This window comes from Oryzias latipes, chromosome 3 (genome assembly GCF_002234675.1).
Source record: "Oryzias latipes chromosome 3, ASM223467v1".
Lineage (NCBI taxonomy): Eukaryota > Metazoa > Chordata > Actinopteri > Beloniformes > Adrianichthyidae > Oryzias > Oryzias latipes.
Window position 1 is genome coordinate 32,855,900 of NC_019861.2, and position 16,097 is coordinate 32,871,996.

General features: G+C 41.0%; 1 protein-coding gene across 2 annotated transcripts in view; it reads right to left on the reverse strand.

The window, feature by feature from the left end:
* Window positions 1-2,944: 2,944 nt before the first annotated feature.
* The window catches only part of LOC101165294 (myocyte-specific enhancer factor 2A-like), a 44,048-nt gene continuing 30,895 nt past the window's right edge, over window positions 2,945-16,097 (reverse strand). The window contains exons 5-11 of one of the 2 annotated variants that reach the window (XM_004067525.4): window positions 13,998-14,132; window positions 13,374-13,572; window positions 12,082-12,129; window positions 10,164-10,327; window positions 7,933-8,053; window positions 7,498-7,600; window positions 2,945-3,666 (exon numbers count right to left, since the gene is read on the reverse strand). In XM_004067525.4, the coding sequence (XP_004067573.1) occupies window positions 3,348-3,666; window positions 7,498-7,600; window positions 7,933-8,053; window positions 10,164-10,327; window positions 12,082-12,129; window positions 13,374-13,572; window positions 13,998-14,132 (1,089 nt within the window). In that variant the 3' untranslated portion in view covers window positions 2,945-3,347. The remainder of the gene's footprint in view (window positions 3,667-7,497; window positions 7,601-7,932; window positions 8,054-10,163; window positions 10,328-12,081; window positions 12,130-13,373; window positions 13,573-13,997; window positions 14,133-16,097) is intronic. The other variant, XM_020700728.2, reaches the window with a different exon arrangement.

Consider the following 16,097-nt stretch of genomic DNA (forward strand, 5'->3'; position numbering starts at 1 on the left):
ACGTCATGAAAGCAACTGAAATTCTTTCAACATAAAAGCTTTTCCGGTGGGGAGGATTCACAAAAAACCCTTAAAAGTGTCTCAAAATAAGTTCGAATGGTATTAAAAAGCGGAATATAAATAATAATAATATTTATATCAAAGTTTTGTTAAATCCGTATTGAAATTTCAAAGTTTAACTTCTTATGTTAAGGCTTAACATAAAAAAAACTGTTTCCGGTTAGCTAACATTTTAGCTAGCTTGCGGTGGTAAACAAAACATTTGTGATTAACATTTTGTATTTTTGTGTTCCAAGAAAACTGTATTTCAATAAAGCATTGAATATTGTAGACTTGCTGACCTTTAGTTGTAATAAAATAAAAAGTTTACACATGTTTAGTCACTTTAAGTGAAAACATAACTTTTTTTTACTAAATGATGCAGTTATGTAAATAAATAAAGACATTCATGTATTTTACATTAAGTGCGTATGTGCGTTGTTGTTTTTTTTCACAAGACAAAAAATGCTTATAAAAAGAAAAAATACTTCAAGGAAAAAGTATGCGGTTGATGTGGTTTGTAGTGAGTTGCAGGAGTTGGTGACAAAACCAAATAGTGCAAAACGCATGCTCAACAACAACAAGGAGTCTTTTATTTCAGTCATAGCAAAGTCCTTAAAGACTCAGAATGAACTAATCTTTAAATTTAAATTAAACAATATTCCGATACAGTGCGGAATAACCTTATAAAAAAACAAAACGTATTTAGTCAGCCACCAATTGTGCAAGTTCTCCTACTTAAAAAAAGATGAAAGACCAGTAATTTTCATCATAGTTATACCTCAACTATGAGAGACAAAATGAGAGAACTAAATCCAGAAAATCACATTGTCTGGTTTTTAAAGAATTTACCTGTATATTATGGTGGAAAATAAGTATTTGGTCAATAACAAAAGTACAACTCAATATTTTGTTATATGCCCTTTGTTGGCAATGACACCAGTCAAACAGAGGTTTTCACTCAAAATCTGATGATACATGGCCTCATTCATTCTTTCCTTTAAACAGATTTGTCGTCCTGGTCCCTGGCTGAAAAACAGTCCTGATGCATGATGCTTCCACCTCCATGCTTTACAGTGTTCTTTTGATGCAACTCAGCATTCTTTCTCCTCCAAACACGACGAGCAGGGTTCTTACCAAAAAGGCTATTCTCGTTTTATCTGACCATAAGACATTCTCCCAGTCTTCTTCTGGATCATCCAAATGCTCTGTAGCAAACTTTAGACGGGCCTGCACATGTACTGGCTTTAGCAGGGGGACACGTCTGGCCCTGCAGGGTTTGAGTCCCTGGTGGCGTAGTGTGTTATTGATGGTAGCCGTTGGTACTTTGGTTCCAGCTCTCTGCAGGTCATTCACTGGGTCCCCCGTGTGGTTCTGGGATTTTTGCTCACCGTTCTTGTGGTCATTTTGGCCCCACGGGGTGAGATCTTGTGGGGATCAGATGAAGAGAGATTATATCAGTGGTCTTGTGCGTCTTCCATTTCCTAATAATTGCTCCCACAGTTGATTTCTTCACACCGAGCTGCTTACCTATTGCAGATTCAGTATTCACAGCCAAGTGCAGGTCAACAATTTGGTTTCTGGTGTCCTTAGACAGCTCTTTGGTCTTGGCCATAGTGGAGTTTGGTGTTACTGTTTAAGGTTGTGGACAGGTGTCTTTACTATAGATAACCAGTTCAAACAAGTGTCATTAATACAGGTAACCAGTGGAGGACAGAGGATCCTCTTAAAGAAACAATTACAGGTCTGTGAGAGCCAGAAATCTTGCTTGTTTGTAGATGACCAAACAAATTAAAATAAATTCTTTAAAAATCAGACAATGTGATTTTCTGGATTTCTTTTCTCATTTAGTCTCTCATAGTTGAGGTTTATCTATGATGAAAATTACAGGCCTCTCTTATCTTTTTATGTGGGAGAACTTGCACAACTGGAGTCTGACTAAATACCTTTTTGCCCTGCTGTAAATGTTGGCAAACTTAGTCCAGACTCTCCTTGACGCTGTGCAGCGATCTATGTTTACATTTAAACCTAACATTTAGCCTTTGAGAGGTTCCTTTATATTACTGAATACTTAAGGGCAAAACAATAAGGGTTAATTAATTAATAAATATCTGCTGTCCCAGCATTTCTCCAGCTAACTTTACTCAAACAGATAATTTTTTTGTTTTCATGTCACGTCATTAGCTCTGGTTAATTTTAAACCCAGGTCCGGAACAAAAGAATGCCATCAAATGACATAGTTCCTGTTTAAGACAGGCTATTCTATACAAATGATCACCACAACACAAAAACAGAACCATTTGTCTGCAGTTTGTTTCATATCCAGACTTCGTTGTTCTGATCAGATTTCATCAGATAGTTTGTGTCTTTGCTTCACAGAGTGATGTCAAAGCTCAGTTTTAAACTTCAATTTTCCTCTTCAGACGTATACAAACACATGGCTGATGTTTTCCTGTCAGATGCTGGTTGCTCGTCTGTCGATTTGTTGCGCCATTCACAACGGGCCTTTCGGTTTCGCACCTTCAGTTGTTGGTAGCTCTGCCTCAGGTGTTCCGGTCTGCTTCTACTGTAGGAATACAGATGACTTCACGCAAACCAGTCCTACTACTGTTGATTTCTTTCTGGGTGTGTAATAGCAAAGCTCCTCTCACTCATGCAGCTTTCAATCATTATTTGATTTCTTTTTTTTTTTTAAACTGTTTTAGTACAGATGGATCCCTTTTATAAAATAAAAAAAAATCAATTTCTTCATTTGAATTCAACACTTTTTTCTTTTGGACTTTTTGTTCAAATTTGGCGATCTCCTTTCTGGAACGGACAGTTCGGTGACAGTCCTAACATAACTTAAGGTGCCTGCAGACATGGCAGTTATGTTAAAACCAAAAGTAAAACACAGTGACAACAATAATGTGTGATGCACATATATTAAGGATACAATGTATGAAATAATAAAGACACATTTCCATTGTACAAGCTTGAAGCTTTGAACCTAAGATCTGTACACGTTACAAAAACAGCATACTGCTTTGGCTGATTTAAATATTGTTCGGTAACAGACGATGACGGGAGTGTGGCCTTCATGCTTCAAAACCCCTGAGTAAGTCAGCATTGACACCTGGTTGGGACTGCACATGACTGGCAGTGGCGCTCTTCAGAGTCCAGCTTTTTTTTATTGGCGAAGAAAAAGACTGATTGTCCCGCGACGAAGGCCGAAAAAAGTCCTGACGTGTCGTTAAAACATTTATATCTCTGCCTTACGGTGTCCTTCCTATGTGTCCTGATGTTGCGAGGTCATGTGACTTCTGGGTTTATGTCACCCAGCCGTCCAGACGCATTCGCTTGGAGGTCGGGCTCTCGCCGCCCTCCGCCCGCCCCTCGGGGAGGGAGTGGAAGTCCGGCCTCGGCGGCTGCTCCTCGCGCTCGCTGCCGCCCTCGTGGGAGCTGCAGGACGAGCTTACGCTGTCTGCAGGAGACCTCCCCACCTCCGCTTGAGCGGACGAAGAGGAGTGAGGAAGAGGATGGGCCACGTATCCGGGCTGGCTGAGGAGGTCGCGGGGTGGGGAGAGGGGCTCCGCTTTGATGTTAATGTTGTGGTTTGTGCCGACGGAGAAGCTGGAGCTTCCTGACCTGCAAACACAGAGACACTGAGAGGCTGTGGAGTGGCAGCGCCACCTAGTGGAGCAGGACATTTCAAACTCAGATGACAAAGCCCAACTGACATGATCTTAGAACCAAAAGGGAAATATTTGCAATCAAACGGCTCCGCAATAACTCAACACATTTAGAGACGAGGTGCCCTTATAGCAAATGGGCATGTTTTTTTAAAATATAAAGCTTGAACAGGATGAAGAAACGGGGAAAAAAAAGGAAATATTTATCACATTTTCCCTCAGAGGAAGCATAAACAAAAGTGCCAGTCACTCAAATACAATTTGCATGTCAGTTTCCAAACAAACTAAAAGCAGAAGGACTTAACACAGCAAAAGAGGCTGAAATATGAAAACAGAGAAGTTAAAAAAATGACAAATAAATGAACTATTCAGTCGCTCATGTTCCCAAGCAGTCATTTCTAGAAATAATTACACCTTTAAAGAATTTAAATTAGATTTTTCATGTGCTAAAGTTAAAATAGAATAAGAAAAACAAACTTTTAACAACTAAAATTTATTTACCATTAAGAAGTCTTAAGTTAGCGTCTCCTAAAAATAGAACGTTTGTGTTTTAAAGCCTCCCAAAGAGTCTTATAAAAACGCTGCAGTCCATTTTTTTGTCTTGTTTTCATTTGTATGAGTTGATGAACCTGATTAATAAAGTAGACGGCAACAAAGGGGAATCCCAATAGACAAATATAGCGGTGAACACAAACACTCCAATCTCTCCTCTTCTCCTCGATTCCCAGTGCAGGTGAGCTGGCGCTTTCCAAATCTTTCTCCCAGGTGTTGCTAATTCCCAAATTAAACAGTTGAAACGTGTAAAACTACAAGGTAAACCAGGAAATGTGCACGCAAAACTACATTTTGGCTCTTACGTTATTTTTTGATGACAACGATGTAAATAGAAGAATCAATGAAGCCATAAAAAAACTATCTGCAGACCCCTTTTTCACCCCCCCTCGCTGACTGGGCGGATTCACGTCACCAAAACCTTTTGGACTTATAAGACAAAACAAGAACTTTCTGGAAGTTCTAACAGGAACTTCATACGTGCCTCAAAGCAAGAGTCAGACATGGCGGCGGTGTCATGAGCATCCAGTAATTTGTTGCTTTATGCTGCTTCATGGTTTTACCCCCCCCCCCCCCATCACCCTCCTATGATAAAAATGAATAAAGTTTGGCCTCGATTACTAAAGGGGTTTATTCAGACATACCTCTGGTTTGTCAGAAGATTCATAGATTCATAACCCCTATTGTTAAAGTAAAATATGTCCAACACAAGAGCCCCTCAGCTTTCATCTGTCTGCCCAGCTGTTGAACAGGACAAGTTAAAGAAAAAAAAAAAAAAGACGTGGCGGTGGAAGTGTAATGGTGTGGGGTTTGATTGGGGGCAGACCAACTTGACCTTTTTGATCAAAACAATCACACCTGTAAAGGAGAATCTCCTCTCACGGATCATGACGTAACGCTCAAGAGCACTTGGGTTCTGCAGCAGGCCCACCACCGACGTGAGAATTCAACTAAATCAAAGCTGTGAGCGGCGTCGTATGACGGCCCTACCTGCCCTGGTGCCCCCCTGTGCGGCTGATACACGGCCCCCACTCTCCTTCTTGCCTCTGCCACCCTGGTCAGAGCTGCACTTTTTCAATGTGGTGGTTTTATCTCCATAGCAACAGTTTAACTTTTTGGTTGCCTGGAGGTGACAACCAGCTCTATGAAAATTCAAGAAGAATCAGCAAAAGTAAATTTGTTAATTTTCTTGGCAACTGAGGTTTTCTTCTTTTTTTGGTGTTTTTTTAATTAACTACGCCCACATTCCTGATATGGTTATATTGCATGCCATATAGAAAATGCGTTTTGTTTGGCTACAGAGAAAGATTCATGTATTAAATCTATGGAGTGATATTTATGCCACCATGTTGCACACAAAACCTTCTAAGTTGCAAATGAAAATCTTAAATATTTGCTTTCAAATTCTTTTTTTCTTTGCTTTCAATTTTTTTTCTTTGCTTTAAAATTATTTTTCTCTGTTATCAATTTTTTTTCTTTTTTTTCTTTGCTTTGCAAATGTTTTTGATGGCAGCTCTGTCACGCTAAACCAAAACTTATGACAGCAAAATCAAAGATCGGAAAAAGGCAAAAGGAGACACAACGCATGCGAAAACATTAGTGTGGCAAACGCCAAAATATTTACAAAGAAAAAAGGATTGAAAGCAAAAAAAATTTTTGAAAGGAAAAGAAAAAAAATGTAAAGCAAAAACAAATTTTACAGCAAAGAAAAAGTATTTAAAAGCAAATATTTAATATTTTTATTTGCAACTTCGAAAGCTTTGTGTGCAGCATGGTGGCATGAAAATCATTCCATATAAATCATCACAATAAAAAATTAGCAACATGGGAATGCCACTTTTGCGAGCTCGCCATGCTCACCCCGTTCAAAATTTACAAACTTTAAAACCAACGCTTTAGCTTCTCAATGATGCTCCAGGAGTTATAGGGAGAGTTTAAATTTGTGGCTGGTTTCTTTAAGAAACTTCGGTTGGAGTTTTAGGCTGAATCTGAATTTATTCCCGCCCTAACCCGACATTTAGCCGTCTGAGCGAAGAGTTCTGAAAAAATACTGTCTTCAGATCTGGAGAGCATAGCTGCCAGCGCTCAGAAAATACATGTCAAAGGAAAACTCAAATGCGTTCGTCTTTCGTGTCACAAGCGCGTTAACGATGGAGGAAGAACCAGCCGTGAGTTGCTAGGGCTCATGACCTGTGGCCATCCCATAATAATTTAAAAAACTACCTTTTGGATATCGCCAACAAGATTTTTTTGAGCCCCATAAGAGACTATCACCCCATTCCTGTTTTTGATTGTTTCTCCTGATGTGATGTCATCTTTTTTTTTTGGGGTGTGTGTGTGTGTTTGTGTGTCTGGGGGGGGGGGGGGGGGGTTCACTTCGTCCATTTCACTGAGTAATAGGTGTGTACAAATTTTGTTGAGTTTCTTATTTTTCTAACTTGTCCTGTCCAATAGCTGAGCAAACAGATGGGAGCTGAAGGCCTCCCGTGTTGCTGCTACAATAGGGGGTTTAGGAATCTTCGGACACACGAGGGGTTTATTTGTATAAACCCCTTTTGCATTTGAGGGTAAACTTTATTCATAATAATTAGGTTTTTGTACATTTTCTTTGAGCGGACAGAAAAAAGGGGAGAGAAGGAGAGAGGGGGATGTTAAAGAAAGGGGGAAAGATAAAAAGGAGGGGTTGAAGAAGTAGGCGGGGCAGTCTCTCATTTTCACCGAGTACTAGGTGTGTACAAAATGTGTTTGTATGTTAATTTTCACTTAAAGAATAAAATACGACCAGAAGATACAGATTCTACCACGGCAGAATGAAATATAGGCAACAATGGCGGAAAAAAAATGTAAACCAAAAAAAAAAAAAAAACGTGAACCAGACTTGAGTAAGCTAAGATCATTGGCTCTGACGGCATTTATTGCAAAATGTTGATTCTCTTCTTCCTGTCTTGTGTGATGCCAGCAGTTTCATCACTAAAAGAACAGCTGCTCTTAAATATTATAAATTATTATTGTACATTTTGTTGCAAAAGGTTTGAATGTTTTGTATTTTAAGGAAATATGAAGCAAAAAGGTCGTAGCAGCAACACTGAGGATGTAAAGCCACAGTTTCCTTCCTATTTTCTTGTTGAGCTCATCTTTCAAATCTAAATGAACACCCCGACTTCCTTAAAAATAACACAAGTGCAGACACGGGCAGCGGTCAGCAGCGAGGAGGTCAAGCGTTCGGTTCACTCACCCTAAGGAGCTCAGCTGGTGCTGCCCCCACGCCGCCATGGAGCCCAGGGAGGGGCCGGCGGCGGAGCCGAAGCCGCACAGCTCCGCGCTGCTCAGGGCGTAATCTGGCGAGGAGACAGACGGCAGCACTCACGCTTGGGTTGTTGTTTTTTTTGTTAGCCCAACAGTTTTTTGGAGCATCAGGTTGGCTTCTGAGTCACATGTTTGTTAGAAAACAGCAGAGAAAGAGGAACAAAACCTTCTCCTGCATTGAATGAAAATGTAACATGTCTGAATGAAATTATTCTGTTAAACTATGAATCCTTTCATTTATTGTATTTATTATTGCTTTATGTCGGTCTTAATAAAGTCATTTGACCCAGTAAAAAAGCGATTTCAACTATTTTAAATCGAAATGTTCGATCAGAAGAAGCAGAGAAAATCCACGAGGAGTTACCGCCACTGTAGCCGACGCCAGAGTAGACCAGACTGTGGTGGGGCAGGCTGGGGGTGTTGATGGAGACCACCGGCGTGGTCAGAGGCTGACCCGACTGACTGCTGCTCAGCCTCTGGTTGTTCTGAAAACAAACGCAAAAAGAACAAATGTGAGGTTTGGTTGGTGCTTCTGCGGAGATGTAATACTCAGTTTCCCCACAAGATGTCAGTAGAGACTTGTGTTTTTTAATAGATTTTTGGGATTTACTTTTCTTACTTGTTTTGCAAATATGTTCCGAATAAAGTCTTAAAATCTAAAAAAAAGAGCACCTGAACTTGTTGGCTTTTGGAGTAAAATAAAATAAAATTCAGCAAAGATCTTTACAAGTTTTCTTTACATTTACATTTTTTTCTTTACGTTTATTTTTACTTTTTTTATTCAACCTTGATTTAACAAAGTAAAACCCACTGGGATCCAGATCTAAGCAGCACATTAATACAAAAAACAATGATCATAGAGTTTTTACAATATAAAATTTAAAGTTACGGTGCAGTAAAGGGATCAAATCCAATAAATGTAAACAGTCAGACAAAAGGTGGAAAAGTTATAAGCAGCATGAGAAAAAATAATATTTAGGAGATTCTAGATATATTAGTTATCAGTAACAAAACTAAAATTAAATTAGAATTGATGTTGGGAATCGTTTTCTCTGTTACACAGAAAGAAACCAAAAAAAGTCTGATTCTGGTCATTCAAAACCAAACGGCACAATGATAAACATGACTTTTTGACTCATAAAACAGTAGAACAGACTGTTGTTCAGTTCTGACTGCAGACGGAGAATACAACATTTTTTGAGTGAGGTTTTCCTCAATTTTTTTCCTGGGTTTAGTCTTGCAGGTTGTCCTTTTTACGGGGCTTTTACCGGCGTAGCGGCTCCTGCGGTCCCTTCACATGTGTCTGAGAAACCCAGAAGGACCTTCATCTCTCGACTTCAGCAACACAACGGGACAATATCTGATCGAGGACTAAAAAGCAGGAGAAGCGGAGCAACGTGCTCCATCATGAAGGACATTTGGTTTTTGAACTTCTTGGCGACATTCTGAAGCCCTCGGCCCAAAAAATAACGTGGATTTGAACGGAAGAGGAGGCTTGGATGAGCAGAGAGAGGAAGAACGGACGGTCTGGATGACCGAGGAGCTTCAACGACATATTAAAGCCTCACAATGTCAGCACTGACACACAAAAACACACACATACGGAGGCTTAAACCACCGGTACATGTCTGAGGCTAACATGTTATCAAAGCCGTCCCTGTGGGGTTCCCTGAACACTGTGTTCATCTGTTCATCACCTAATGCTGAGCCGACCCGCCCTGTGATTACGGGTCGACCCACGTCTTCCCCTGGTGTGTGGTGAAGCTGTTTTTGCCCAGAAAAAGAGGTGAAGGGCAGTTTTCGGGGCGATGGAACCGCGGAGCAGCCGTCTGAGCAGCCCGGGACCTCCTGCTCCCTCAAGCGGGGCGGAGACGCCGCTGGTTCTGTTTGGTTTAACATCACAGCTTCACGCCAGAGCAAGTCCATAAAGCAGGAATTTAACGCTCTTTTGACACCCTGCCCTCCCCTCTTTGGACCCCTGATCGTTTTGGGAAGCTCTTCCGATTGTTAAGATTGAAAAAAAAAAAAAAAAAACCTGGACACGATTCCTGACCTCTGACAAAAACAGGATATGAAAAAAAAAGTCACTTCTGCTGTTGAAGTGAGCTTTAAACTGTTAGACTGTGATGTTCTGTCACAGTCTGTTTAATCAGCCTTTACAGTAAGTGAGGTTTTAAAGACCTAATCTGATGATTTTGGTGTTTTTAACGTGTTCTTGTGGCATTTTTTTCATGCTGAAGTACATATTTAGAGAAATTCATCTTAAAATCGCATCTCTGAGTATTTCTTGATTCAAATTGATGAGGAGATGCAAAAATGTTGTTTAAGGAAAAAAAAAAAAGAGCGTAGAAAACACGATGGGCGGGCCACAAGCTCGCACCTCTCAGCAACGGGAAGAGGAAGGGGGGCGGGGTTGCTCTACACAACTCAGGTGAATTTCTAAAAAAAAACTACAGTTTTTTTTTATTTAAAAACAGCATAACCATATTTAAAAGACCACTGGGAACACTTTGAAAAGACATCAAAAGATGCTCGGAGTGGGACTTTAAGAAGAAAAAAAAAGACTTTTCTCCGATCCCAAAACGGGACACATACCAACATGGCTGCTTTGGAGTGAGGGATGACCACTCGAAGGTCGGCTTTGCGGCCGCTGAGGACCAGACTGTTCCCCTGAGGAGGAGGAGGAGGAGGAGGAGGCGATTTTGGTGCAGCGACTTTACCCAAACCGCTTCCACCGCAGGAACCCACAAAGCCATTCACTGCACACAGAAAAGAGGAAACGGGAGAAGCGGGTCAGGATTTCTGTTCGCAGAGCGGCGACGTCAGAATCACAAAGAAAAAGCGTTTAGATCCAACAGATCCGCCTGTCCATCAAGGAGTTCTGACAGCAGAGCCGAGACAGGGAGCCTATAAATCATACAGGAGTAAATGTTGAATAATTCATGCTGCCCACCCACCTGTCATTACATAACGGTGTCAGACAGACCCAAAGATGACAGGATAGACAGGGACAGGTACCGTAAACATACGGACAGAAACATTTACCATCAGCTCTAGAGGATAAAGATCCTTTAAATCTGAAAAGGATATTTTTATGAAGGCACCAGGAAACACTCCTCTGTTTATTTGTAATTCTTTGTGACGATATTTTAAAAAATATCTAACTGAAAACACATTTAGTGTCTTGGTTGTTTAGTAACCTGTGAATGTGTTACTCTAATTAAAGTTTAAGAAATTTGGATTAAGATATTTGAACGTTTTAGCAGTAATCTCAACTAAAACGACACCATTTGATGCATCCAATCTGTCTATTTCCTATCAAATTACTGCTTCGTTAAACAATTTTATTTATCTAGCCCAAATTCCCAACTACAGTCGTCTCAGAGGGCTTCGTACCGGTAATTGTGAGGTAAACATACAATCAAAAAGGATCATAAATGCATAGAATTCAATAGGATAACACTAAACTTTAACTAAACAGACTACACCAAACGGGCATTTAGCTTAGCATCCATAGAAATAAACATCAGTTCCAACATTTCTCACAAATGTGGTGATGTGAGACATTAGCCTCTAGCTACGCTCACTTCGTAACTCACGTTATGTAGACGCGCGTAAATGCACATGCCGGGCTTCTGCGTTAAACTTTTTTACGACCGTTTTCGGGCTCTCCATACAAAACGTGCAGCCGTTGAACTCATGATGAAAGTTAAACCAGCTTTAACTGATCTTTGGAAGGATTTTGGTGCCATCATTCCAAACGCAACAGTCACTGTTTTAAGCTTAAAACTCTCTGTGCTCAAACATCAAATCGTTTTGCACTTGAACCTCAAAAAGACGCGCAATCCAAACTATTTTCTCTCTCTTCTGTGCTGGAAACAGAGCAGAGGAATGCGTTACAAACCGGCCAATCACAGACACGGACACGAAGGTCACATGTCTGTGATTGGCTGGCATGTATTTTTGAGTTTCAAGTGCAAAATTATTTTTTATATTATGAGAATTTTTTAAAATAATAATTTGTAACATTTTACGTTCAAGTCAGTGCTTGGTGCGATTGGAATAATGGCACCAAAACCACTCCGTACTAATCAGGGACTTGGATTTGGTAGTGACGCATGGATTTTTTATTCATGCAAGTGCAGACCAAATGTTGGAATCGAAATGTAAAAAAAAATGTAATAAAAAAAAGTCTGGTGCGAGATCTGCGAGACCTCTGCCGCTTCCGACTGTAGGGGCTTACATGCACTAGTAAACTGTAGAAAAAAAAAAGAAAGAAGAAGAAGCCCCTCCCTGCTTGTCCAATGTGAACATCATAAGGTGCACATTAACTTAATGAACTTCATTTAAAAACATAGAAACTGTGATCTAATTAATAATCAGAAAATGTTCAAATTTCCTCTCTTTGATGAGTTTTTCTTTGACGCTGCTGATCCAGGATCCTTTCGCTTCATGAAAGCAGCCGTGTTTTTGTTTCTGCATCCACATCAAAGAATGAAAACAACATGCATACCTCCAGATCCGTTTTGCTGAACCAGATCAGAGTTCTCCTGCAGACCTCCTGAAGACACAGACACACACCTTTTTAGGTCTTCTAAAGGCTTTATTTACAGCAGTGAACCCCAAAGTCCAGAAATATTCTCATGGACCGGCCTGGAAGAGGCTGAGGTGAGCGTTCAGTGCCCTTTACTTTTCTTTAAGCCTCCAGTTTCCTTAACTTTTAAGGGTAAAGTTTACCTTTAGCTTCTGTAAAATATCTGCAGCTTTAAACTTTAATTGCACTCTAGACTTCATGCAGGAACCATTCAAATATGATCTAGATTTTCTCTCAACCCATAACTGTCAAGGTGAAAAAATCAGACGCCAACTTCAGCCTCGTCAGGCTTTCAAAGTGCGACGGATAAAAACAAGAAAATAAATAAAATGGGTTCTTAAAAGTGAATCCACCGTTTAAGCAACTTTATTAGCAGCCTTATTAGACAGCCGCGTGCTAAATATTCTTTATTAATATTATGGTCTGTGAGAGCAATTGTTGCATTGAGACTCCTGGTTTTTGTCTGTTCAATGCAGCTTCCTTTTGTTATGAAGTCAAAAGCTCTTCTTTTGTTTCCTCTCTGTAAAAAAAACATTGTTTTTTGTGAACCTTGCTAGTTTGAGGGTTTCGATTTTGGACATCAGTCAAGAATGAGGTGGAGAGAATCCAGTCGTTTTCCAAAAATTAAACTTCCTTATAAATAGAATGTAAAAAAAAAAAAAGGTAGGCTGTGCTTTCTTTTTTTCCCTGCAGACCGGCAACTCCTCATTAATTAATTCCTATAAGAAGTCAAATCAAAGAAATGAACGAAGATGCTGCACATTAATAAAAGACGAGGACTACGTAAGTTATTTTTCCGTGACTTCTTCTGCAAGATTTTTACCTGAACTCGGTCTGACAGGTGTACACCTGAGGAAAAAGTCACTCGGGCTAATGTCACTTTGATGTCTTCTTTACGTTCTTCGCCTTTCAAGCTTTGTTTCTTGTTCCAACATCTATGAAGAGGATTTTAAGCCCACCTGAAGGAATTAAACTGAAGATGCTCACAGTACCAGGTGGCACACAGAGCAGTCATGATCATTTGTCGACCTTTATTCACTTAAACAGATGTTCATAAAGTGGCGCGTTTACATTCAAAGGGTCGCCAGAATTAAATTCAGAGAGAGACCACATGAAGAACAGGTGAACTCTGATGGCCATTTTTTCTGTCAACGTTTCATTTTTCGTCACGGTTCCTAAAAAGTTGGATTAAGGATCACACAAACACACACCTGTGTGTCCAGCGCTGGCGGGTCTGTGTGAAGGGTTTATGTTTCTGTGGGGAGGCAGCGCCAGGATCCCGCTGTCGGCCAGGACCGCCGTGGCCGCCGCCAGAGCCTGCGAAGTGGCTCCTCCTCCTCCTGGACAGTAAGCCGCACCACCAGGGGAGGCATGCAGGAAGTGCTGCGGCGGCGGCGGCTGACCCGCCGACTGGAGGGGAATTGGCAAAAGCACAGGGATTAGATCTCTCCGGATCAGTCTACGAGTTGGGAAACCGTCTCCCAGATGACATTTCGTCTCCGTCCAAGGAAACGTGTTTTTATCGGCTTGTTCAGCGTACTGTCTAGTGGGGTCCAGATGACCATCTGGACCCCACTAGACAGTGCGCTGAACCTTTTTTCTTCAATGATTTGTGATCTTCACTGGTGTCCATGGATTACATGAAATCTTTCCACCTTTATCCACCTTTGTTGTGGTAGGGAGAACACGTCAATGTGAGGGTGGGGTCATCTGGACCCCACAAGATAGCACAAGGGATAAAAGGCGCGATGATTTGAGCTTAAAGCCGCCGGAACCTGCATGGAGTTGTGGAGCCCTTTTTGTCAAAACGACAGATGAAAACTTTAGGAACTCACAATTTTATGACTCTTCATCATGTTGTCAAACTCCTCGTTGATCTTTTTGTATTTCTCCTCCGTGGTGGGGGTGAGGACGTACGAGGCCTCTCCGTCTGGGCTTTCGCAGCCCCGATGCTCCTTCTTGTTCAGAGCCTGCGGAGGAAAGCGGGCAGAGCAAGAAAACTGGTTTATGTGTGGTTACCGGCTTCTCCGAGTCAGACAAGTTTCAGCAAAAAAACATTCCTGGAGTCCAGAGGACCACAGTTGTCCACACTGTGTCAAAATTCCCACCATATTCCCAAACGACACAAAAGCTAAAGAGTGCGGGACTATTTAGGGCCCTGGATTTTAAAACACCGTGCTCACTACTTTTTCTTTATTTTTTAAACAACGAATATGACATCATCAATTTTACGAACCATTAATGAATCCACTGTGCTCTGAAGACGAAAACGTTGATGGTTTATTAAAAAAATACATTTCCTTTGCAACAATTATTCAAATGCAATACATTGTTGTCTATATTCGCCAATCCAGTGAGCATCGATGCACACTGGTTTTGTAGCAGAGACTTCTGGGAAATTTCTAGGGCGCTGGATTTTGGAATTGTAGGCTCTGTCCGAATTCCCACCCTAACCCCTAACTACTAGAACACTCTATAGAGTGGAACTATGTAATTTCCTGGATTTTAAAACCAATTCGGACACCATGCTCACTACTTTTTTTTGTTTTTTAAATGGCGGATATGACGTCATTGATTTCACAAAGTTAAAAGTGTTGTTCAACGCTTATATATAAGTACACTGTCTTCTGAAGATTAAAACTTTGATGGTTTATTAAAAAAATACATTAAAATACATCTTTTTCACATGAAAAATTGTTAGAATGCAAAGCATTGTGGTCTATATTTGCCGATCTAGTGAGCATCAATGCACACTGGTTTTTCGCAGAGACTTCTGGGAAATTTCTGGGGCACTGAATTTTGGAATTGTAGATTCAGGCAGCACTACAAAATGGGTAACGCCCTATATGGTGCACTATGTGGTGAGCAGTGAAAGAATATGACTGGCTGGATCGATTCCCGCTCTCTCCAGCCAGCTGTCGCCCCCCGAGCGCTCACCGTTCCCCCCAGGGGATGGGGTCAAATGCGGAGAAGAATTTCCCCATTGTGGGATATATAAAAATTAAAATGACTCCAACTAAGCAACGAGGACCCATCTAGGAGGTTTCAAAGAAGAAGAACATCCCGGGAAAATTGCTTAAAACAGTGAGCATTCATGATTGCAAAGTTGGGGAGAAAGTCAATCTCTACATCTTTGCGATAACCCCCCCACATTGTCTTAAAGACAAACATCTCGTTGAGTCAGACGCTCATCCCTCTGGCATCCACATCTCTGCACTTCCTGACTGTCCACATGTCCTCTGCATTCCCAGACACTAGTAGTTACTCCAAGCTTTAAACACTCTAACAAGTCTATTTTCACCGCAGTGACCACTTCACATGCCACGCTTCAGACACGCTCTGCTCATTTCTGCTGTCCTGTAAACCTCCATCTGAAACGGAGAGCACTAGAGCGTCTCCCTCTTTCTCTGATCCCGTCTGTCTCCTTCTTTTGTGGGACTTTTTTTTACGACCAATATAAAACTGTAAAGAAACGACGAGGTGAAAAGTGTCGCACACATGTCCGTTTGTTTTCAGTAAAGTGGTGGAAAAGCCGTTCCAAACGGCCAAAGGTCACGCTCTGATCACAAAAGGACAAAGAAAAACAGGATCATGCTAGCAATCCAACATTTTCAGTTCAGAAACAAGTATTTGGCACCATTAACATGTTCTGATCTACGGTGAGCTCATCTGTGATCTTTGCTCGATTGTCTTAAGCTGCAAAAGTTATATTTTAACCCTGAAATACTGAAGACAGAAAGGCCAGCTTGAGCTTCGGCCAAGAATCTGCAGGAAAGGATTTCAAGTGAGGGATAAAGTGTGGATTATTAGAAATTAATAGATAACGCGAAGGACAGACGCTTCTGATAACGGACACAACAAAGGGGATTATTCCGCTTCTACCATGGTGATAGAAATAAATATCAATCCAACTATTAGTGCTTCAATCTTTTGGG